This window comes from Peromyscus leucopus, chromosome 10, assembly GCF_004664715.2.
Source record: "Peromyscus leucopus breed LL Stock chromosome 10, UCI_PerLeu_2.1, whole genome shotgun sequence".
Lineage (NCBI taxonomy): Eukaryota > Metazoa > Chordata > Mammalia > Rodentia > Cricetidae > Peromyscus > Peromyscus leucopus.
Window position 1 is genome coordinate 40859486 of NC_051071.1, and position 25563 is coordinate 40885048.

The following is a 25563-nucleotide window of genomic DNA, read 5'->3' on the forward strand; positions in this document are numbered from 1 at the left end:
TAAAAAAAAAAAAAAAGAAAAGGAAAAACAATTAAAATATATTTGTTTATTTATTGTTTTTGCAAGACAGTGTTTCTCTGTGTAACAGCCCTAGCTGTCCTAGAACTCACAGAGATCTAACTGCCTCTGCCTCCCAAGTGTGGGATTAAAGGCGTGTACCACCATCATCCAACTAGAGCTAACTATTTTTAAAAGGAGGGCATGTACATCAGACCTGAAGAACATCCAAGGTTGGCCTTTGACCTCCATGTGTGTACACCTGAATGTATACACATGTACCCCCAAAGGAACACACACAAAGAGTGAGGTTAGCCATGAGGATCAAGACTGACTCTCTGATGTTTGATTTCCTTTTTCCATACCTTACTGTCCTGAAGCCATGCTCACAGGTCCATAGTATGTGTGCTCACACAGCTGGTCTAACGCTGTCACTGCTGTTATTTCAGAGATAAATACATTCTTGGAAGATCCAGAATTTGCTGATATTGTATTGAGAGCAGAACAAGCAATAGAAAATGGAATTTTTCCAGAAAGAATCACTCAAGGGTCAAGTGGAAGTTACTTTGTGAAGGATTCTAAAAGGGTAAGAACTTCACATGTATTACACACATTTTTGGAAGACACTACTTTAAATGTGAAGTGTCCGAGTTTCTGAAAGTATTTTCCTATTACATCTTTTGTTCCTTCTTTTCCAAAATAAAGATTGGTGATTTCTGTTTTATTTTTCTAAGTACTCAATAATATAGAAATGGAGCTGATAGTTTCCAGTTGTAGCTTGCTGTTCTGATATTTTCTCTTTGGTTTCAAGCATTTACCTTATACCCGTATTTACTTATGGATTTGTTAAATGCATATTCATAGTCCCTCCTTTATAGCTCTGTTACCATATTAACCAAGTACAGTGGAAGTTGAAATGTTCAAAACCTGTCTAATGTCATTTCCCAATGCTTGATTTATTTTTTTTAAGGTATAGTTCAATGTCCTAGGAATATTTTTCTGGCATTATGCCAAGGAAAAGAGGCATGGCAAGCTTGAAGGCATTAGAGTGTAGCAAAGCAAATGAACTCTGATTCTGGAGTAGAAAAGAAAAGTTGCTATTCACTTGAGTTGAGTTTTCCAGAAATGGTGCTGTCTTTTCTAAAAGCTTTCTGTGTGGTACAAAACCCACTGTCCTTTTTCCATGAGGTCTACCCCCAGAGTTAAAGTGATATTTTAAAAGTGATTTTTAGCCAGGAGATGGTGGCTTACGCCTTTAGTCTCAGCACTTAGGAGGCAGAGGCAGGCAGATCTCTGAGTTTGAGATCTTTGAATTTGCTGGCTTAGAACTCACTGTGTAGCAGCCATTCTCCTGTTTCAGACTCTCAAGTGCTAAGGGGTCATAGGTGTCGAGCCCAAGGCTGACTTCTAGGCTTGAGTTCTTAACTTGTTCTTGTTTTTCTTGAGTTAATTTTTTGGAATTTATTGTATTACAAAGAAATTATGTTTGAAATTGTATTTGTCTGAGATAATTGAGCCATGAATTTAATGAGTATATTTTATTAGATTAGTACTAACAATTATAGAAACTTTTGGACACCCATAAGCATTTTTCTCCCCCTTCTTCCAACAAGAGTTTGACTACATGTCTCAGGCTAGCCCAGAACTCACTATCCTTGTGCCTTAGCTAACCCAGTAAGTGCTGGGATTAAGAGGATGTACCACCACCCATGGCCACAGTTTTTCTTGCTGAGAGAGAGTGAAAATGGGTTCATGAAAAATATAATGAAAAAAATCTTTGATGAGAGCTGCTGATGGTGTGGTTGTTGAGTTTATGTTATTTGTGTTTTTAAGAATTACTTGAGCACCTACTATGTATCAGGCACTGTTCTAGTCCTGGAGGTAAACTCTAATGGATTCCTTGTCTTTTTTAGAATATTTAGCACAGCAGGGAAAGGAGACAGTGAGTGAGTATATATTTGAATATTTAGTAGATCACAAGTAATATACAATACTGCTTACATAAAGTGTGGTCTGAGGCAGGAGAAACTTCTTAAGCTTGTGAGTTTGAAATCAGCCTGGATAGCCTAGCTATAGAGGGAACTGGGGTGGTGTTGGGGGCAGTGGGGCAGACTCCAATGTTAATTTGGAAGTGCCACAATTCAAAACACTTGTAGTTAATCTGGTTAAATGGCATGAAGCCTTGCTTCACTTTCTAAGGTTTGTTAGAGGAAAAGTTTTAAAAATACTGATACAGGGGAGTATTGATTTTAAATTGAGAATAATTTTTACAATGTGATTGCAATCAGTCATGTTAGTACTTGGAGGTTATTTATTACCCACTTGTCCATAAAAGTCTAAGGATTTCTTCTTTTGTTCCCCCCTAGAACATTATAGGTGTGTTTAAACCCAAATCAGAAGAACCTTACGGCCAGCTGAACCCAAAGTGGACCAAGTATGTCCATAAGGTTTGCTGTCCCTGCTGCTTTGGCCGAGGCTGCCTGCTCCCTAACCAGGGCTACCTTTCTGAAGCTGGCGCCTACCTGGTGGACACAAAGCTTCAGCTGGGCATTGTACCTAAAACAAAGGTAAAGGAGAGTTCACTTATCTGTGGACACTTGAGTGATAACTCCCAGTGAGAGAGCCTAAAGTGGACTCCTGTTGTGGTAAAGCAGGAGCCCAGAACAACTGGCTCTATGCACTCTGGTGTAGATCCGTACAGCAGACAAGGGACTGTCTCTTGTTCCCGGGGTCACAGGATTCTAACAGAAAGGGGAAAGGACTAGTATTTAGGAAGCAGGAAAGAATCGGGTAGGCCCTAGAGACCCTTTTGATCCTGCTAACAATAGCTTGCAAAAGTGCCCACAGCATTGCCCTTGTCTTCCTTTGGACCTTTATGTAATTTTATTTGATGCCTTCCTTTAAATGTTCATTTTTAGTTCTATATTTCAAGGCTCTTATTTTTTCCACTGGAAACTTTAGACTGCTTTTATATCTTTTTTGAAAGAAATACCTGCCATTTAAAATTCTGACCTTTGTAAAGATTTTAGATTCTCTAGGAGCTTTGTTAGAGGGTTAGACCTTGCTCATTTACAGCATTAGAGTGAATTTGATGGTCCATGTGAGTAGAAATACCATAATCCAAACTCTAACCATTTTTTCTAGGTGGTTTGGCTTGTCAGTGAGACATTTAACTACAGTGCAATTGACCGTGCAAAATCAAGAGGCAAAAAGTATGCCTTAGAGATAGTGCCAAAAGTAGGGAGAAAGTTCCATCGAATAGGACTTCCTCCTAAGGTAAGTTCCTCTAATAAGCTTGCCTTTCAGGGCAATTGGATGTCTATTCCCTAACTCCTGGGATGAGGAATGTAGACAAGGGGCATCCTGCTGTAGACTGTGGAAATGAGAGAGAGAGAGAGAGAGAGAGAGAGAGAGAGAGAGAGAGAGAGAAGAGAGAGAGAATATGAATGAATGAGAACACTTGTTCCTCTTTAGCTCATAGTAGCAAGCAGTTTCGATGCAGTTTGATAAAGCTGTTTAGAAGGTGTTAAGTCCATGGAGATCTGAGGGGGTAGAAAAAGGATGCCTAGAGTTCCTTTCAATGGTAGAGCACTTGCCTGGCATGCACATGCAAGGTTCTGGATCCAGTCCTTTCTGGGGTGGGGTGGGGTGGAGCTTATTGAATTAGGAGGAGTCATGATGTAATTTGAAAGGCTTTGCAAAGTTACTGTGAAAAGCACAGGTCTGGAATTAGAGCTGGGTTCCAATTTCAGCCTTTCTGAAAACGTCTGTTTTTATAAAATGAGATGAAAAAATCACGACTGCCTTTTAGGTTGCAGGGATAAACTGAAGAAGTTCACATCGCTTGACCCATAGTGAAGACGTAGTAAATGGTAGTTCTGCATGTGGTACTACCAGCCAGATTTATTACTTAGTATAAAGCCAAGGGCCTTTTGGCAGCTGCTAAGCAAGAATACAGAAAGCTAATGGAAGAGGCATTCTAGAAAACTCTCTAGGACTTTTTTTTTTTTTTTTTTAATATATTTGACTTAAATTTTATGGTTGCTATGCAAGTATCTGAAGAATTTGAGTAGAGCCTGGCGCGGTGGCGCACGCCTTTAATCCCAGCACTCAGGAGGCAGAGCCAGGTGGATCTCTGTGAGTTTGAGGCCAGCCTGGTCTACAGAGCGAGATCCAGGACAGCCACCAAAACTACACAGAGAAACCCTGTCTTGATAAACCAACCAACAAACAAACAAAAAAAAAAAAAAACCAATTTGAGTAGAAATTCATAATTAACATTTTTTTATTTAATTATATCCCAGGTAGTCATTTTGAACATTTTTTACTATTTTTTAGACGTGCTAAAATAAGTGTGACTAAAGGATGCTGCTCGAAGAAAACCTTTAAAAGGAAGTTGTTAAAACAAGCATATAAAATGTTAAGCCACTGAACAGACTTCTTTATGGTGATTTGTTTGCTTGCATTTGTGAAGCAGAATAGGTTGCTCATTACCTGTATGTCATCTGCTGATGAAATTTGTATTCTGACATCAACTTATTTAGTATTAGCTAGTAATTTTAATAATAAAAATGCTCTTTCAAATGGGCATATTTTCAAGGAAAAGACTCTTTAAAAAGCCATTAGAAAGGCTACAATCAGTTGATTAAATCTTTAAAATTTATGATATGATTTCTGATCTGCCTAAAGAATCCATTGTATTTTAAAATGTATTTTTTGTGTTAATATTATGAAAAGGAGACAGAAATGCTGCTTCGGTGAGAAGATTGCACTATCATGACGGTGTAGTTTGACCTCTCAGTTAAAGTCATTTTGATGCCTGTTTTTAGGAAGTGGCGTTCTTAAGGTGTCACCTTCGGGGCATATGCTTATTCTCTTTTTTAATTTCCTAAAATATCTCCCTAAAAGTCTTGGATTGAGCCCTTTTAGTTACTGTGTGTTCTTTGTGATTACTTAAGCTAGTCTCTTAAATGATCTTAATGAATGCGGCTTGTCTGGATTAATGCTTTTTTCCTTAAGTGCTTATGTAACATTCTGTGATGGTACTGCTGAGAAATTTGAAGAGTAATGCCTTTGTACTTCCCTTTCTAACTATAGTTCTTGAAATTATAGATCGGTTCCTTTCAGCTGTTTGTGGAAGATTACAGGGAAGCTGAGTATTGGCTTAGGAAGTTTGAAGCTGAGCCTCTGCCTGAAAACATTAGAAAACAATTTCAGTCGCAGTTTGAAAGATTAGTGATTTTGGATTACATCATCAGAAACACAGGTACTGACCTTCTCTCATTTGCTCAGTCTCTTAGCTGTAAATCAGATTGTCGTTCCTGAAATCAAAGCCGTAAACAGTGGTTCAAGAGTCGCAAGGCTGAGTCGTCCTCAGTGTTGGGAAACAGGAAGCACTGACCCTCCTGGGCAGGTAGTCCTGTGCTGCGGGCCTGACTCATACTGAACTACAGAGAATACTTCCCGCCCCCTCAGGTGGAGTTGCCCAAAAGCAGCACAAAGCCAGAGACTAGAAATGCTCTCCATGTAGATGAAGAGATTCTTACTTTAATATTGCGTTATGTCGTTTGTGAAACATTAAGCTTTTTGTTTGTGCTGCACTCACTATGAGGCATCAGTGGTGTAGATGGGACAAAGCTGTGACTCCCTAGACTCTCAGGTCAGTATTTCATGAGAACTTGTCCCACATATATCTTCTCAGATACCACCCTCTACAGAAATTACAAGTTGGGGCCAGGCCTGTGCTTGACAAGGCCTCTGGGTGATCCTTATGCATGCTACAGCTTGGGAACTACTGCTTTCAAGTTTGTTTTTCATTACTTATATTAGCTTCTAAAAAGCATCCTATAATTTTCTCAGTTTGACTTTCTTAATTAAATAGTCTTAGGTTAATATTAAAACTGGTCCAGAGTACTCAAATGTTGACGTTGGGTGAGGCTACTTTGAATGTGCTTTCTTCCTCAAACGAAAAGGCGTTATCTTTGATTTTAATTAACCTTGATCTAGCCGTTGCCCTTACCTTACAGGGTGGTTCTAAGGGTCAAATCAGTTCATGTAGAACAATAATTTGGTACAGAGAAAAGTTTAGTAAATGTCAGCTTATATTGACCAGGTTTTAAAATTGTTGTAAATCAGAACTTTTCTGTTGTCTTAGTCAGGGTTTTCATTGCTGCAATGAAACACCATGCCCAAAAAGGCAAGTTGGGGAAGAAAGCATTTATTTGGCCTACACTTTCATATTCCTTCATCACTGAAGGAAGTCAGGACAGGGAACTCAAACAGGGCAGGATCCCAGAGTCAGGAGCTGATGCAGAGGCCGTACTGGCTTGCTCCCCTTGGCTCGCTCATTCAACTTTCTTATAGAACCAGGACTACCCAGGACCGTAACCCCGGGGGTGGCCCCACCCACAATGGACTGGGCCACTCCATCAATCACTAAATCTGCTCCAGCCAGCCTCGTTTTGTCCCTACTGAGGCCACAGGAGCATCTGCACAAACCAGGCCAGCAACAAAGGCCTCTCCCCATCCAGTGGCTCCTGTCAGCCTTGGCTTATAGACTGTAAGAAAATGCCTTACAGTTGGATCTATGGAGGCATTTTCTCAGTTGAGAGTCCCTCCTTTCAGATGACTCTAGCTTGGGTGTCAAGTTGACATAAGATTAGCCAGCACATCTGTAGTGAATCTGTGCTACAGAAAACCAACACAAATCTCAAAAACAGGGGGCTTAGATGTTGCCCCTTAGTATGAAGCCATAATATCTATAAATATCAACTAACAGACTTTTATTTCTTTTGAAAGACAGGGGAAATGATAATTGGCTAATCAAATATGAAAAGACAAAATATGCAAAGAAAATTCAAAGAGAGGTAAGGAAAACTTAGTAAAAGTATCTATTCAGTTTATATAACAGATTTTTGGGCTGGAGAGATGGCTCAGAGGTTAAGAGCACTGGCTGTTCTCGAAGAGGTCCTGAGTTCAATTCCCAGCAATCACATGGTAGCTCACAACCATCTGTAATGAGTTCTGACACCCTCTTCTGGCATGCAGGCAGAACACTGTATACATAATAAATCTTTAAAATATACATATATATATGTGTGTGTGTGTGTGTGTGTGTGTGTGTGTGTGTGTGTATACACACATATACACATATGTGGTGGTATTGTGTTCCCCAAAATATTGTGCACCCTAATAAACTTATCTGGGGTCAGAGAACAGTACAGCCAGTAGATATAGAGGCCAGAAATGGTGGCATACACGCCTTTAATCCTATCACTTGGGAGGCAGAGATCCATTTGCATCTCTGTGAGTTTAAAGCCACAATGGAAACAGTCAGGCGTGGTGACTCACACCTTTAATTCCAAGAAGTGAGCCTTTAATCCCAGGAAGTGAGAGCAGAAAGGAGAAAGATATATAAGGTGTGAAAACCAGGAACTAGGCTGGTTAAGCTTTTAGGCTTTGGAGCAGCAGTTCAGCTGAGATCCATTTGGATGAGGACTCAGAGGCTCCAGTCTGAGGAAACAGGATTGGCTGAGGAATTGGCAAGGTGAGGTGGCTGTGGCTTGTTCTGTTTCTCTGATCTTCCAGCGTTCACCCCAATACCTGGCTCCAGGTTTGTTTTTATTAATAAGACCTTTTAAGATTCACGTTACACACATATATATGTGTATATATGTATATATACACACACATATATACACATATATGTGTACATACACACACACACACACACACAACACACACAATATCAGATTCTTGAAGTTGTTCTTCACCTTGTTTTTGAGGCAGGATATCTCCCGGGAAGCTTGGCAAGGCACCTAGGCTGGCCGGCTATTCAGGTCTCTGCCTCCTTGGCACTAGGATTGCAGGTGTGACTGTCATACCTGACTTTTCACATGGATCCTGGGGGTGAAACTCAGGGTCTCAGGCTTGTGCTGCAAGCATTTTGCCAACAGAGCCATCTCCCCAGCTCTGGACTCTACTTCTAGAACAAATCCCCCCCATTCCCTCTTTCCTTCCCTTCCTATCTCTTTAGTATTTATATTGGAGACCAAGTATGACATCCACTCAGTTTTTGTAAAGCTTTTGACATTTGTAGAAATGCCATCTCTACCTTCTTTTTATGCAACTAAAGTTTCTGATATCTAGGGGCATGTTTGTATTTACTAATTCTGTTTGTTCTAAGTGTTTTGATTCAGTGATAGGTAATACAACATTATGTAATAAAATGGAATATGTGTTTTACTTGTGAATCATATCCTCTGAACTTTTTAAATGTACTTCTACTTTAAAAAAACTGGTTTCAACTTACAAAATAGACTGTATAGATTCTCCACACTATCAGAATTACATATTTCAGATTCATTGATATTAACTTTGGGTGCCTATCTCAGTTACTTTTCTATTGCTGTGAAGAGATACCATGGTTTTTATATGCAATTTATAGAAAGAAAGTTTATTAGGGGCTTCCTGAGGATTAGAGTCCATGACCATTATGGTGGGGAGCATGCCAGCAGGCAGGTAGGCATGGTGCTGGAGCAGTAGCTGAGAGCTCACATCTTGAAACACAAGCACAAGGCAGAGAGAGCTAACTGGGAATGGCATGGACTTTTGAAACCTCAAAGCCCGCCCTCAGTGACACACCTCCAAGACTTATTAACCTTCTAATCCCTCCCAAACAGTTCTACCAACTGAGGACCAAGTATGCAAACTTAGAGCCTATGGGGACCATTCTCATTCAAACTACCACAAGTTTAAATTTTAGATACATATATATATAAGATACACTTTTAGGATAGTTTTTAAGTTTAAGACATACTTTTAGGATAGTTTTTTAAGTTTAAAAAATATATATTGTGGAATGTATAAGACAACATCTTCAATATTTAATCTCTGTGTTCTCAAGTTATCATTTAAGCTATTGCATCACTTTGAAATGTTTGTACTTGAAGCATTTACCCAGGAAATTTGAAAATTATGTATGCACAGTACTTATTGATATCCAAAAACAAACTTTAGTCAGAAAGCAACATGGGTGGATCTTAAAAGTATGCTAAGCAAAAGAAGCTGTGATGGGGGCTGGGAGATGGCTCAGTGGTTAAGATCAGCAGCTGCTTTTCTGAAGAAGATGGGTTCAATCCTAGTACCCATGTGGTACCTCACAACCCTCTCTGTAACTTCAGTTCCAGGAGATCTGTCGCCCTCTTCTGGTTTCTGTGTGCACCAGGCATTCATGCAGGCAAATACTCATTTACATAAAATCAAATAATTTTTTAAAGAGAGTAACAGTAGACAAATACCAAACATTTAAGCAATGGGTTATCTAGACTCTTTCTCCAAAGTCAGTATTTTCAAACTTTCTTCTCCAGAGAGGAAAAAAAAATTAAACCATTTACTAAGTAAATATATAATTCTAATTTTTAAAGATAGCAATTATGAAATGTTTCCTGTTTATAAAGATTGTCTCTTCCTTTCTTGCATGATTTTGTTTTCTTTCTGGAAACCTAATTTTAATTTTATAGCTTTTCAAGAGAACATGCACTTAACCCTCAATAATTATTGTGAGTAATTGATCCTTTGGAAATATTTTTGTGGAATCTATTATCAACAGATAATTTTTTCCCTTTAGGAATCAAACTGGATCAATGATAAAGAATTGCTTATTAAAATAGCTGCAATTGATAATGGACTAGCATTTCCCTTTAAACATCCTGATGAATGGAGAGCATGTAAGTATTTAGGGTTCTCCCAGATGGAAAGGGCACAGAATTGTCAGAGATGGAAATAGCAGAGGGAACTAGATAAAGTGTGATCACTCATTAGGGCTCTCTGTTCTAGCCCCTGGGGCTTTGAAGGTACGAGTGTCTTGAGTCTTGCTACATATTGTTTGTATACTTTTGGATGACCTTGTTTTCGTTTTAGTCTTGGAAATGGGTTTGGTAACTTCTGATTTCTAAGGTATTAACATAGGAATGATGTATCAGAATGTCTTGGTAGAGTTGTGTGTTGATGTTTTGGGCTCCATTCCTTTAGCAAGATTCAGACCTCTCATGCCGCTTCCATGGTGTTTTAGTTACCCTTCCTGCCTTTACTGCTGAAGATGATTGTTTTTGATACATTTGAAGCCAGTTTGGGACATTTCTGTTGTAGTTAAAATTGTCCATATCTTGAGTTATTATTATTATTTCTTCTTCTTCCTCTTCCTCTTCTTTTTTTTTTTTTTTTTTCTTTTTTTTTTTTCTCTGTTGAGACAGAGTTTCTGTGTGTAGCCTTAACTGTCCTGGAACTCAACTCTGTAGGACGTTTAGGAATATTTTAATCTAAAGATTTCCATATAAAAAATATTTCTAGCCTGGCATTGGTGGTGTACACCTTAAGTCTCATTACTCGGGAGGCAGATCTCTAAGTTCGAGGCCAGCCTGGTCCACAGAGTGAGTTCCAGAATAGTCAAGGCTACACACAGAAACTCTGTCTTGAAAACAAAACAAAACAAAAAATTCTAAATCAGTGGATTTTGAAAAAGAGTCCATTCTTGGCATTTTCAAAGTGTCTATTAGTTTTCCAGTGTACTATGCTATGATGTATAAATATGACCTATATGGATATCTTTTCACTTGGTAATTTCTTTGTGATTATAAACATGATCCATTTAAAGGACTGTATTTGAAAGAATGTTTGGGCATAAAGTTTCCTATATTTGTTCTTTAAAATTTGTTAGTTATTTATTAGTCCTAGAATGCCCTCCACCTGTCTTTAAGCACTTAATCCATTAGCTTTTGAGAGGCCATAGCTGATTTTTTAAAATCAATTTCTTCTTCCATCTTTTGGCTTCGTGTTTCATATACAAAAGACCCAGTGTTTAATATTCCTGGGTTCATTTGTGCGAAATATAATACATTTTATTGCTTTGTTTTTGCCTTTGTTTTTCTTTTGTAATGTTGCTAAACTGCTTTTCATTTTGTTAGCATTGACTTGGTATCTATACTTTCTATTTTTTAACTTCTACCATTTTGTTTTAGGTATGATAGAAAGCAACAGATGATTCCTTTTAACTTAGTCTGCATCTTTCAATGGGTAGCTTAAACTGTTGGTAGATTTGGACTTTTCTTACTTTTATTTTTAATTTACCATAAATTCTAATTTGTTTCTTTTTTCTTTTCCCATGTTTTGTGGAACTGATTTGAAATGCCCTGGTTACATTTTATTTTTCCCACTAACCATTTGGAATCTATATGCAAATTGCTTTTTTAAAGTGGTAGGTTTGTAAACTTCCTATAAAACATCTGGGAACTTTTGCCAAATATGCTGTTGGGGATCAAGGGTCCGGAGCTTGCAGAAGAATTGGCATTAAGGGTATAGGGATGTTTTAGCTGTTGTGTTTATAGTGAAAGGCATGGCTTTATTTACTGTCATCCAGGGAAATCATGGAGAACAAATACCATTGCCTAACACAGTGCCAGGAATATAAATACTCAATAAAAGTTTGATGAGTGCCTAATGAAGGAAAAAAGGACTAATAGAGTCTTGGAGAACAGTAACATTCAAAGAGGGAAAGAAAGCCAGCAGAGATGGGGAGTACTTTTCTTTCAAGACAAAGAAAACTTTAGAGAGTGGTGTCCACAAAGCCACAGTGGAAGAACTGTATGAAAGAGATGAGACACAGCACCTCGCTGGCTGAGTAGCCTGACTCACTTGAGCTGTGAGAGGCCCTTAGACAGGCTTGGGGGGCATGGAGGTGGTGGAGGGGGACGGTGATAGTAGGAATTGGAGGACAGGGATTAGAAGCAGAAATAGGCAAAGAATAAGAGCTTTTTGAATGAAATTGTTAAGAGAATGGAGAGAAGCTGAAGAGATGGCTTAGAGGTTAAGAGCACTGCCTGTTCTTCCAGAGGGCCTGAGTTCAATTCCCAGCAACCACATGGTGGCTCACAACCATCTATAATGAGATCTGATGCCTTCTTCTGCCCCACATGCATGCATGCAGATAGAATGCTGTATACATAATAAATAATATTTTTTAAAAAAGAGAGAATGGAGAGAATAAACAGCTTAAAGGAATGTGGGCCATACATGTAAAACTCACAGTTTAAGTCTCACACTGCTAAGAGGTGGGTAGAAATAAGGGATGAATCTAAGAGCAGTTGACTTTCCTTGCAGAAAGTTGCAGCCGGGCAGCGGTGGCACACGCCTTTAATCTCAGCACTCAGGAGGCAGAACCAGGCAGATCTCTGAGTTCGAGGCCAGCCTGGTCTACAGAGTGAGATCCAGGACAGGCACCAAAAGTATACAGAGAAACAAAAACAAAAAAAGTCCACCTTTAACCAGCAGAGAAGACCCTTGATACTAGTGACAAAACGCAAACAACAAAAATGAAAAAAACAAAAAAAACAAAAAAACAACAACAAAGAACCAAACAGACTTTCCTTGTTGCTGTGACCAGATGCCTTATTGAAGCAATTTAAGGCAGGAGGAATATATTCTGACTTGTGGTTAAGGGTATTCAGTCCATCCATAATAGGGAATGGATGGTGGAGAAAGCCTTTAAAAGCATGAGGCAGGCCAATCCCCTGCATGGTGGTACTCCTGTAATCCCAGCACTCTAGAGGCAGAAGCAAGCATATCTCTGAGTTCAAGACCAGCCTGGTCTATATAACATGTTCCGGGCAAGATAGGGCCATATAATTAGAAATTGTTGGGGGGGGGAACAGAAGCATGAGGCAGATGCTTCACATTTTAACCCATCAAAAAGCTACAGACTATAATTCCCTAATCCCACTCCTGTAGCCCTACATCTACTTCATAAGTCTCAGGTCCAGAAGGCTCCACAGCTTCCCACACATCACCATCACATACCAAGTGTTCAAACACGGCTTTGTGAGAGGCATTTCACATTCCCTGGACAAGTAGAGTTATCTAGTTGGTGATTCTACAATCTACGTATGGCTCCTCTCTTTCTAGAAGATTCCACTGGCTACTAATCTTCCTAGTCAATTGCTAAGCTACTTCCCAGTTCTAGACTCATAAATGAGTGATTTTTTTTATCCTTTAAAGCCATTTATTGAGTTCCTAGTTATTTAAAGTTTTAGAGTTTCCTCTATATACAAGTTCAATTCTTGATCATTTGAAGTTGTAGAAGACAGGAGCTCTGGTCCATGAGACTTGATGTGGGTGTGTGCATGATTACAAGTTCCCACCTGTTTCTTAACCCAAAACTGTGATGTGTTCTGATACAGGTTTTTGAGATAGGGCTGTCTGAATTAGACTCATTATCAAGGCCCCCTCTTTACTGTGTGATGCTCAGAAACAGATCAGCTTCAGACGAGACCTTCACGTGCTTTGTCATCCTGATTGGCCATCTGAGTCAGGAATCTGAATAGCTTGTGTTGTAAAGGATGACTGTATTTTGAGAATTTCTTTTTCTTTTCCTTTATTTGGGAAGCTGGGAATTGTAGGAAAGACTAGGATAAATGTGAGTCTGAACAAGCCATTACTCACTGCGCATTAACATCTATTTCTACTAGACCCGTTTCACTGGGCTTGGCTTCCTCAAGCTAAAGTTCCTTTTTCTGAAGAAATCCGAAACTTGATTCTACCCTATATCTCTGACATGAACTTTGTACAAGATTTGTGTGAAGATCTTTACGAACTCTTTAAGGTAAAAGGTTTAGTTTGGAGGGTGTTTTTGACTTCCTGGGCATACAGCTATTGTTTTCTATATTAAATTTTACTTTCACTTGTATTTCTGTGGTGCTAAGGATTGAACTGAGGGCCTTCTGCATTCTATACACACATTTGACCACTGAGCTATATTCCCAGCCCCCCCTACCCCCATTGTGAGGAATGAATGTTGGGACTGTAGGTCAGGCTGCTCTAAGAAGGGGCCTCAGCCTGGGCCACCCATGCAATGCCCATGTCTTCCTTACAGTTCTAGGGGCTGAAGTCTGAGGTCAGGGTAGGGGCATGGGCAGCTTTTAGGCGGCTTTCTTCCAGCTTGCATTCCATTGACTTCTCGTTCATTACATTCTTACGTGTTGTAAGAGAACAAGCTAGCTCCAGGACTGCTGCTTCTAAGGGAACTAGCCCCATTCCTGGGAGGTCCACCTTCATGATTTGACCACCACTAAGAGACCTCACGTCCAAATGCCGTACAGCAGAGATGAGATTTCATCACACTGTGGACACATGCTTTATATTTAACTTTAAACTTCTAACATCCCTGCAGCACTATTTTTATCATTTAGCTGTTGGTGAAATTAATGTTGAGAAAAATCAAGTTCTTTGCCCAGATTTGGAATATAAACATAGATCCGTCTTATACCAGCATTTTAAAAATATTTATCTTTTCGGTATATGGATGTTTTGTCTGCTTGCAAGTCTTCTGTACCGTGTGTGGTACCTACGGAGACTGGAGGAGGCCAAAAGAGGGTGTCGGATCCCCTGGGGTGGGGAATTAAACTGCAAGCACCCCCCAGTACTCTTAACCATTGAGTCATCTCTCCATCCTAGCAATATTTTCATTTTGTACCAATAGCTTACTCTTGGCTGCAGAAGCACAGATGTATGCATAGTTCTTAGAGGACAAAATTAAGCACACATTTGTCCTTATACTAATTTTGAAAATATTTAGTTTTGACTGTCAAAGAAAATGCAGTTTTTAAGAATATGCTGTGTTAAGCCTCATTTGCGGATCTACCTCTTGTGTTGCTTACAGCACAATCTGACACACGGAGAGGAATAGCAATTTTGTTTTTATAATACACACATTTGTAAAGTTATATTTACTACTCAGTAGTAAATCAAGGCTTTTTCTCCAAGCTGGATTTTTACAAAATCACTCTTTAAATTGTAATGTGTGTTTTGTGACTTGATAGGATTTAATTCTTTAAAAAAGCCTAAACCCATTGGCTCATATTAAACCCTTTCTAGAGCAAGTTTGGAGTATAAGCAAATAAACTTCTCTTGTTCTAAGACTTCCCCCAAATACATCAGACTGAAATCCTCTTTTCTCACCCCGTGCTGGTGCACTAATCCCAGCACTCGGGAAGCAGAGGTAGTCAGATCTTTTTTGAGTTCGAGATCAGCCTGAGCTACAGAGCCAGTTCCAGGACATCCAGGGCTACACAGAGAAACCTTGTCTCAAAAAGCGAACAAAAATAACCCCACTCTTTTCTCACTTGTTTTCAATTGGAAAGCTTTCTTATGTCCTTTTTTTTGCTACATAGAAGGATTTGTTTTAGTATTTGTTATTTGTTTAAAAGCTGATGGTGTTTGGAACTGTATTAACCTCCCACCCTCCTTTCTGTAACAGACTGACAAAGGATTTGACAAAGCTGCTTTCGAAAGTCAGATGTCTGTGATGAGAGGCCAGGTAGGTCCCTGTTTAATACTGTTTGTTAAGAATGCCTTCTTGAGACAGTTATCAACTTTCCCCCACTATGACACTGAATATTATTATTATTATTAGTGTAGCTCCTAATGCTACCTGTAATGCTGAACCCAGATAGGTGATACTCGACATTGGTTTAAGTAGTAGTTCACCACTGTTTCCCTATAAGTTAGCTATTTTCCCCTTGGGTGCTGTTTAACCAGTTGTTTGCTCAGTATAACTGCTTGCCTCCTGCCCCTTTAAGCACTCCATGTGGAATCCGGGTTGCACAATGCGTGTAGGCAAACATTCTCCCACTGAACCACGTCCTCAGCCCCACTCGTCCCCATTTTGATGACTATTTTCTGAGTGTCCTACCTTTTTCTTCCTTAGATACACTTACACAAACATTTCCATACTAGATTCTTCTGCCAGGAGGTAATTTTCCATCTGGAACATACTTGGCTTTTTTAGAGCAGTTACATCAGCAAGGTTGTGTGCTGACTATGAGAGGACCACATGATTTCAGCTCAGTCTTCTTACTCTTTCCCTTACCACTTGGACCTGAGATAAAGGCCCTAGGCCTGTGGCATGAGCCTGAAGGTCATGCTCACTCACAAGCAATACCATCTGGTTCAGCTGTGTTCCAAAAGGAAGCTGTGTTCCAAAAGGAAGATTTGAGTGACCTTTAGTGACTCTAAACTAATGTCCTCACCCTAAGAGCATACATTTAATATAGTATAGCCATTTGCTTCTGTGTTGTGTCAAAGATGAGTCTAGTTTTTCCATTGACTATTGAATTATACACAGTGGTATAATGGTAAATATGAAATCAGATCTAACTAGTAAGATAAAGTTGACATTGCAGAGGCCCTTAAGAACTAGAGTATGAATTACAGCTGGAAGGGATTACAGAAGTTATGAGTTTTAGCATTAAAGAGTTGTGATAGGAGGAAAGCAATCTAAAATCCCTGTGAGGTTTCGTGCTCCCTAATGGTAAAATCGTGAAGGGGTGAAGTAGCAGTCTGTGCTTCACATATGAGCCAGGCCAGGGCACCCAGCTAGGAAGCTGTCATGTGAGTAGAAGGGATAGGGACCCATGCTCATACTTACAGAGCAAGTGGTACCAGCCCTTAGGAGATTTGACTGCACTAGAGGTGGAAGGAATCAAGGCACAGTTTGACTTGAAACAAACTAACTTGACACAGGAATATGGTTTATCTTCTAGACATTTGTCCTAAAGGATGTATATCCTCTGGAAATCTGTCCTAAGTCCTCAAGCAGTACCTGAAACCAAGCACTGTAGACAAATAACCTATGACAAAACTTGGTTAGCAGTGACAATGTAAAAAAATGAAGTAATTATAATAATATATTGAAACTTACAAATTCCTTGTTTTTCAGTTTTTCCTTTCAATAATTTCAAATTTATATTGACTGTGACAGGTAACTGAAACTCATAGAGAAGAGGGAACTTCTCTGTGTTTATTCTAGGAATGCCATTTTAAATTTAAAATGTTATAAACAATTGTTTAAGTTTCAGGATAGTTTGAAGTTCACACATGAGAAATTTAAAAAACAACAACAACAAAAAAAAAAAAAACCCTACCTGCCTGAGAAAGTAATAACATTGAGCTCTGAAGTTAGATAAGACATGCCATGGGTATCTGCTGTCTAGAGTTCATTTATTCATAGCCTCTCATTCCAAAGAAGTTAGTCATTGCAAAAATAGGTGTGTAGAGCTAGGTATGGTAGTGCACATTTATAATCCCAGTACTCTGGAGGCTGAGGCACAAGGAGCCCCAGTTCAAAGTCAGCATGGACTACATAACAGGATCTTGACTCTAAGAGAGAGAGACAGAGACAGAGACAGAGAGAGAGAGAGAGCAGTGCATGACAGGGTCAAGATCTTGAAGAGAGAAAAGAATAAAATAGTGTCTTGATTATGAAATTTGATTTGATATATTCTAATTTTATTTTTGAATATGTGTCTGGTTTGTGTATATGTGTATAGGTAGATTTTTCTGTCCCTCCAGCCAGCTCCCAAATAACCACATGGAGACTTATTATTAATTATGAATGCTTAACAGTTAACTTAGGCTTGTTTATAACTAGCTCTTATAATTTTAGCCGGGCAGTGGTGGCGCACACCTTTAATCCCAGCACTCGGGAGGCAGAGGCAGGCAGATCTCTGTGAGTTTGAGGCCAGCCTGGGCTACAGAGTGAGCTCCAGAACAGGCTCCAAAGCTACACAGAGAAACCCTGTCTCGAAAAACCAAAAATAATAATAATAATAATAATAATAATAATAATAAAAAGTTAACCCATTTCTATTAATTTTACTTTCTGCCTTGTGCCTTTATTACCTTTACTCTGTACTGCTCAAGCTGCTTTCCTGCTTTCTCCATGTCTGGCTGGCGACTCTGCCTTCTTCCCATCGTCCTCTCTGCCCCAAATATCCTGCCTAGCCATTGGCCATTTAGCTTTTTATTAAACCAATCACAGTAACATCTTCACACAGTGTAAAGGAATATTACACTAATTTCCCCCTTCTTGTCTAAATAAAAAGGAAATATTTCAGCTCTAAAATACAATAAGAACAATTATCAGGTATTGTTTAGGAAAGGAAAGGTATTAACTTTAACAAGAAACTATATACAATAAGAAAACTTGTCGGGCGTTGGTGGTGCACACCTTTAATCCCAGCCCTCGGGAGGCATAGGCAGGCGGATCTCTGTGAGTTCAAGGCCAGCCTGGACTACCAAGTGAGTTCCAGGAAAGGCGCAGAGCTACACAGGGAAACCCTGTCTCGAAGAAAACAAAACAAAAAAAAAGAACACTTATCAAATAAGAATTAGATTTACAATGCCCAGTCCATTTGTATTTGGCAGATTTAGAGAAAATACTCCATTATCTGTCTTTGCTTGATGAGTCCAAAGCTTTGTACCTAATTTACTTTCTATCACGACTAAAGAAAACTATAACTATCTAGTCTTTAATCCCATCAAATATCTAAGAAGGATTTAATATTACCTGAGTAAACAGGAAGTGCAGAGCAAGCAACTTCTAAAACTAAGAAAGGACAGAGACATCTGGCTCCCTGGCCAGTCACCCGAAGATTCCTCTGCTATGTTGGAGTATCCATCTTCTGCCTACAAGCCTAGAATATCTGTCAGACTTTTCTGTGAACTGGGAATTTTTTTTTTTTTTTTTTTTTTTTTTTTTTTTTTTTTTTTTTTCGAGACAGGTTTCTCTGTGTAGCTTTGCCTTTCTGGAGTCACTTGTACCAGGCTGCCTCAACTCACAGAGATCGCCTGCTCTGCTCCGAGTGCTGGATAAAGCGTACGCCACCACGCCTGGCCCTGAACTGGGAATTTTTAAGGACTGTCCTGACTTGTTTTGGCAAAGTTCAGCAGTCACTTTTCTGTATGTCTTGTAGAATGTCTAGCAGACTTGGTATGAAGCAGGAATTTTGAAAGACTGTCTTGCCTTATCTTGGCAAAATTCAACTGTGTTTTCCTTTGTGTCCTGCTTGTCCAGTTTGTATAGCATACTATCAGCAGTCAAGACAAGAGCAGGTTTTTGCCCAAATGGCTAGTTTTGCCATGTTGAAAGCAAACTCCATATATATGATCATCATTAGCATGAAAAGCCCTGTGTTAACAAAACATTTTAAATGCCATATCCTGTAGGTCTTTGAAGTATTTGAACACCATCTGTCTATCTAAAATACATCTCTGTTTGACCTTGAAAACATACCTAGCATGACCACAAGTTTGATTGTTGTAGGTGACTACTAAACTGCATTTCTTTATTATCCTAAATCGCTTCCAATGACTAAAACTTTACATTTTTAAATAAACTCTATAGGTACAATACCTTAAATAAGAATAGAAACATATATAAAGTATAATAAAATAACTTTAAATTTGTATCAATATATAAAAATTCATACCAATGTAAAATATTTGAGACTAGTAGTTCAAAAGTAGACTCAACAGTTCACTCTTTTATCCCATTATTTCTATACTATATCCTCCCTTTTTCTCTTCAGAAAGAGATCCCTGAATCTAATCTCCTTTGTTTAGTTTTTTTTTTTTTTTCTTACCATGACTAATAACAGTTTGTAACCAACCCTCCTAAACAATGACAAACATCCATAACCCACTGACCAAAACCATCCACCCCGTCTTTTGGGAATGTGGGTGTTGTGTTTTCTAGACTGTTTCCTGTTGTCTGGGGGTGCTGGAATCTTTGGGGGACCCTTCAAAAATTATGATAATGGTCAAGTCCTGGCTAGAATATTCTGTGTATCTTAGCCTGTTCTGCATGCATAATTCTGAGGAAACTGCAACGTAAGCATTCTGAGAGGCTGGATGTGAGCCATTTGTTTTCACTGGTGTCTCGTCCCCTTGTTGTGAAAACACAAACTTACAAAGGTAACATCCATATCTGCATTAATACAAGTATGGGCTGTGCATTTTATATAGGCCAGCCAAAGATGATTTTTTGTTTTGTGTTTGAGCGGGTAAAAATATAAGTTACTTGTCTTGTAGTTATTTTAGGTTTATTTCTTTATGTCTATAATGAGGATTTTCAGGGAGTCTTCCCTGATCAAATCTGATCTCCATCAACCTTGATCAAATCCACAGCGTTTTGTTTCCTGTGGAAACAAAAACATAACCTCTTCCCCAGTGTAACATATTTTTTGACATATATTTTGAAGTTAAGACATTTTAAAATTATATAGGTTGTTTAGTAATTTTTATATTCCAATGTCAGCAGCTATTGTTCGCTCATCAACAATCAAAAATTTGAAGTCAATACAACAAACACTGTGCAGGACCCAGATTCTCTGTGTCCTTTCTATTTTTATGTGGCTTTTCTTTTTTGTATTATTTGTAAATGACTTACTTTTTTCTATGACTGACTGTACACATTTTCTTTTCTTTCTTAAGCCTATGCACATTTTTAAACACACTATAACCTGTTTAGAGGTTTTCTTCCATCTGAACCTGCTTTACTGTGTATCTGTAACCTTTTCTGTCTGTATGAGCAAAATCTTACACTGCCATGCATCTTAGCTCATGGCAGCTGAAGCCCACAGGCAATGGCCAAGAGATGAGTTTCTGTACCATGGCCTGTGTGAGAGACTGCGGGACTAGGAAGCCACGTTTGGCTCTGTTTTCGTGTATTTAAAACCTTTTTTAAAGTTTTCTCAGGTCTTATGTAGAAATATGTGCTTGGACATTAGGCGCCTTTTGTAGGTGGATTTTTCTGTTTCTCCAGCCAGCTCTCAACCACACGAAGACTTATTTATTATGAAATTCAGCCAATAGCTTAGGCTTGTTTCTAACTAGCTCTTTTTTTGTTTGTTTGTTTGTTTGGATTTTTATTGTTGTTTTCGAGACAGGGTTTCTCTGTAGTTTTGGTGCCTGTCCTGGATCTCGCTCTATAGACCAGGCTGGCCTCGAACTCATAGAGATCTGCCAGGCTCTGCCTCCCGGGTGCCAGGATTATAGGCGTGCACCACCACCACCACCACCCGGCCTAACTAGCTCTTATAACTTAAATTAACCCATTTCTATTAAATTTCTTTCTGCCTCATAACTTTATTACCTTTACTCTGTAATGCCCATGCTATTTGTCTTCTTTGCTCTGTGCCTGGCTGGTGACTCCACCTTCTTCTCCCCAGCATTCTCTCTGCCCTGAAAATCCTGCCTAGCTATTGGCTGCTTAGTTTTTTTTTTGTTTTTTTTTTTTTTTTTTTCTTCTTCGAGACAGGGTTTCTCTGTGTAGCTTTGTGCCTTTCCTGGATCTTGCTCTGTAGACCAGGCTGGCCTTGAACTCACAGAGATCCGCCTGGCTCTGCCTCCTGAGTGCTGGGATTAAAGGCATGCGCCACCACTGCTTAGTTTTTTATTAAACCAATCACAGTGACATTTTCACACAGTGTAAAGGAATATTCCACAACGTGTGTTGGTGTGTGTGCATCTTGAGATAGACAACAGATATCTGCCCTGGTTGCTTTCCTCCTTCCATATTGAGGTGGTGTTCCCATTAGTTTGCTCTGGGGACCACCTATCTCTTACCCTGCTTGTATGTGGACTCTGGGAATACAGACTATCTGGTTCCCATGTTTTTGTGGCAAGTGCTTTAGCCTAAGTGAGCCATCTCCCAGACTCCGGTTTCCCTAGTTTTAATTTGATTTTGAACTTTCTGATAGCCAAAAAGCATAATGTATCTTGACCATGGGCCTGGTCATATTTTTTTTTAACTGTCCTGAAAAGGAATTATCCTAGCTAGACATGGTAGTACATGCCTTTGATCCCAGCACTGGGGAGGCAGGCAGATCTCTGTGAGTTCAAGGCCAACCTGGTCAACAGAGTGAGTTTGTTTTTTGTGTTTTTGAAAGTCTTTCTATGTAGCCCTGACTGTCTTCTCTTTTGGTTTTTCAAGACAGGGTTTCTCTTTGTAGCTTTGTGCCTTTCCTGGATCTCGCTCTGTAGACCAGGCTGGCCTTGAACTCACAAAGATCCACCTGGCTCTGCCTCCCAAGTGCTAGGATTAAAGACGTGCGCCACCACTGCCTGGCTTCATTATTTACACCAGACTAGCCCTGAACCTATGGGAGATCAACTTGCCTCTGCCTCCATGAACTATTACAGTTGTATCTGTAATGCCAGACATGGTCACACACACCTTTAATCCCAGCATTTGGGAGGCAGAGGCAGGTTGAGTTGGAGGCCAGCCTGGTCTACATAGCTGAGTTCCAGGACAGCCAGGGCTACATAAAGAATGAAAGGAAAAAAAATTATAGTTGGCACAGTGACAAACACCTTTAGTTCTAGCATTCAGAAGGCAGAGGCAGGAGGAGGACTTTCCAAATTGGAAGCCAGCCTGATCTACATAGCAAGTTGCAAGCCAGCCAGAGTGAAACACTGTCTCCCCTTCCCAAATATATGAATAAAAACTAGAATTAAGGGTGGTGTTGGTGCACGCCTTTAATCCCAACACTCGGGAGGCAGAGGCAGGCGGATCTCTGTGAGTGCAAGGCCAGCCTGGTCTACAGAGCGAGTTCCAGGAAAGGCACAAAGCTACACAGAGAAACCCTGTCTTGAAAACCCAAAAAATAAAATAAAATAAAAAATAAAAAACAGAATTAGCTATTAGCTATGAATTGAGGTTCATAAACTTACTTAAATGCCTCAAAGTAGAGATTCTAAGGTATCTTTGAATGAGCACAGATCATGTGTATGTATCTATAAAAACAATAAAAATAAAAAACAAAACACTGTGTGTGTGTGTGTGTGTGTGTGTGTGTGTGTGTGTGTGTGTGTAACTTTCCCTGGTTTTGTTTTTCCTATTTGAAAGGCTTTTACAATTTTATTTTCAATGGATGACTTCTTGATTCTTTCATCTACTTGGGGCCTGCTTCATGTTTCCCCTTCCACTGCACAGTTAGTGTTTACTGACCCTTGTCCCTTGCTAACATGAAGGCAGAAATTATGGGTGTTTATTTTAGTAGTCATGTTTCTAGCATGTGCTGATATTTTATTTGTGCTGCAATGTGATATTTTATTTGTATGTTAATAAATAAAATTTGCCTAGAGATCAGAGGTCATAGCCAACCATAAACTAAAGTCAGGTAGTGGTAGCACACGCCCTTAATCTGATCACATGGCATTTAAGTTCTCTATCAGTAGAATGTTGTATAAGCCTTTTGATCTCTTTAGTCTCTGATGTCACTGCTGTTGGACATTGGCACGTTCTGCAGTTGGTAAAGGATGTTTATGTTCTAACCTTGTGCACCCATGTGTATTTGAATGTACATACATGTGGTACATATGTATAGCACTTGCTCCAGATTGAGGAGAGTCTCTCTCTTCCCACAGATCTTAAACCTCACTCAGGCACTGAGAGATGGGAAGAGTCCTGTGCAGCTGGTGCAGATGCCGGGTGTGATCGTGGAGTGCAGTAAAAGCGGCGGCCAAGGGCGGGTTGTACACCTAGGCAGCTCCTTCACCCAGACCGTCCACTGCAGGAAGCCATTCTTTTCTTCCTGGTAGCAGATGTAAGGGGAACAACTGTGTGGTGTTGCTCTTCTGATAAAATATTACACTGATGTAAACCTGCTGCTGAGAGCACCAGTTGCCAAAACCTCAAATAATTCAAGTCTTTAAATATAGACGAAAGAATACTATATTTTGAATGTAATCAAAAGTTTACGATTTTTTCTCCAAATATTAAATTTCTATTTCAGGGAAGAAGTGATATATCTCTTATACTGTATTTTTATAGAAAATTTGTACTTTATGTTGTTATTACTTTAAAAAGTAATGTTGTGGTTTACACATGCTAGCATGACTATAATTGTTTTCTAGAATTTCAACTAGAAAAGAAAGGTTGACTTTGGATGCTGTAACTTTTTATATACTTTTTAAACATGAGAAGAATCTTCTTGCATTCATTCCAAAAGACCTTTGAAGGTGGCCAAGCCAGAAACTGCTCTTGTAGACTCTTCACAGAGTCGCCAGTGAGAAAACAGGGAGACTAAAGCTCCATTTGAAAGCTGCTGGTTTAAAACTGGAAGAAGGGCCCAAGCGCGGGCACTACTGGGGACCTGGAAGGTAAATGCTGCCCAAGTGACAGATGACCATTATTTTTGTACTTTGATAGCTTTGTTGTTGAGCTCTTCTGTTTTAATGGGGGAGGAAAATCTAAAGACATCTCCCTTCCTTTTTATAAAAAGGAGATAACCAAGAGCTAAATGGAATAATGTGAAATTAAGGTAGAGCTCCAGTATTTTAAAATTACAACATTGCTTTAAAAATCCCCTTTTGTTTCTCATATGGGATCATTTGAAAATTAGTACTTCAAAATACTAATCTTAACCATTTAGTACGTCGGTTAGTGTTGAACATCACTGCAAAGTAAACCATACATACCCTGAAGTGTATACTGAATTTCAGCTGGAGTTAAGGGTCAGAAAGCCTTGGAAACAGTAGACCCACTCTGAATCGGAAAGGAACGTAACTCAGACCATCCACATGGATTTTAAACATTCGTTCTTTGTTGCATGGTGAGCATCTGTATGCTCTTTGGAATCTGTTTAGTCACCAAGGCATGTAAGTGGGAATGAGCCCAAAGGGGAAATGTGACTGCAGAGAAGAGAGCACTGATGTCTTGCTTCAGGCTCAACCCCTTTCATTTGTAAATGTGTTGTCTTAGGATTTTGTATTGAGTTATTCTTGTATGAGAGTGTCTCCAGGTGGTGACATTAGGGTGGGCAGACTCGCAGTCTCCTGTCACATCTGTACCTGAGTCTCATCGATGTAATGAGTGAGCACACCACTGCCTGAGTGCTCAGTTGGAAACCTGTGTCCTCCTACCTCTTATGACCTTCCATTAGCTCAGGTTGGAGATAATGGAAACTTGAGTGGAATATCAAATTATACCACCACCTGTTGGCAGATACTAGTCATTAAGATGTGCCTTTCTAAGATGTCTTCTGCAAGAGAGGGCATAGTTGCCTTTGCTGTAGTATGGCTTTCACAAAAAGATTTTTTTTCAGTATTTTGAGAATTGCTTTATTAATTTTTGTAACAAGGAACTTAGTAAATTGCTACTGTTCTATAGTCTAAAATTAAAATAGTTCAAGAATATTTTTAACTGTCTGACCATGGTAGAATAGTTGAGATATTTAAAGATTACAAGTGAAAGTACTTAGGCTGTGTTTTGTAAACATTCACGAACTTAATTGTTATTTAAATATTGTGGGATTTTTTAATGAGTATATTTATATTGTCAAAAATGATAAACAAAAGGAATAAAAATCATTGTCTTGAGGCTACATTGCTCCTGTGTATTAAATTTCTAGAATGCTTATAGCTATGTTAATAAACTGGCATATCTATCAGTTACCTTTGTGTTGCTGTGATCACACACCTGACAAGAAGTAATTAAGTGTGAAAAGGCTTGTTTTGACTTATGGTACCCTGTGTCCCCAGTGCTGAAATTCAAGGGTGTGCCACCACCACCTCCTGTTCCTCTGGAACATTGCTCAGTGCTCTTAACCACTGAACCACCTCTCTCCTCTCTCTTTTTTTACTTTCATCATGCTGTTTAATCTAGCACATGGTCTAGAGAGGCTTGTAGCAAGAGTACAAATACTTGTCCAGCAGGTCTCCTAGAGACTCTTT

General features: G+C 39.3%; 1 protein-coding gene across 2 annotated transcripts in view; it reads left to right on the forward strand.

Annotated features, from left to right (window-relative positions):
- Window positions 1-25219, forward strand: part of Pi4k2b (phosphatidylinositol 4-kinase type 2 beta) — a 35936-nt gene extending 10717 nt beyond the window's left edge. For both annotated transcript variants that reach the window (XM_037209032.1, XM_028865907.2), the window contains exons 2-10: window positions 447-583; window positions 2364-2564; window positions 3142-3273; window positions 5110-5263; window positions 6796-6863; window positions 9626-9725; window positions 13518-13651; window positions 15305-15364; window positions 23257-25219. In XM_037209032.1, the coding sequence (XP_037064927.1) occupies window positions 447-583; window positions 2364-2564; window positions 3142-3273; window positions 5110-5263; window positions 6796-6863; window positions 9626-9725; window positions 13518-13651; window positions 15305-15364; window positions 23257-23430 (1160 nt within the window). In that variant the 3' untranslated portion in view covers window positions 23431-25219. The remainder of the gene's footprint in view (window positions 1-446; window positions 584-2363; window positions 2565-3141; window positions 3274-5109; window positions 5264-6795; window positions 6864-9625; window positions 9726-13517; window positions 13652-15304; window positions 15365-23256) is intronic.
- The last annotated feature ends 344 nt before the right edge of the window (window positions 25220-25563 follow it).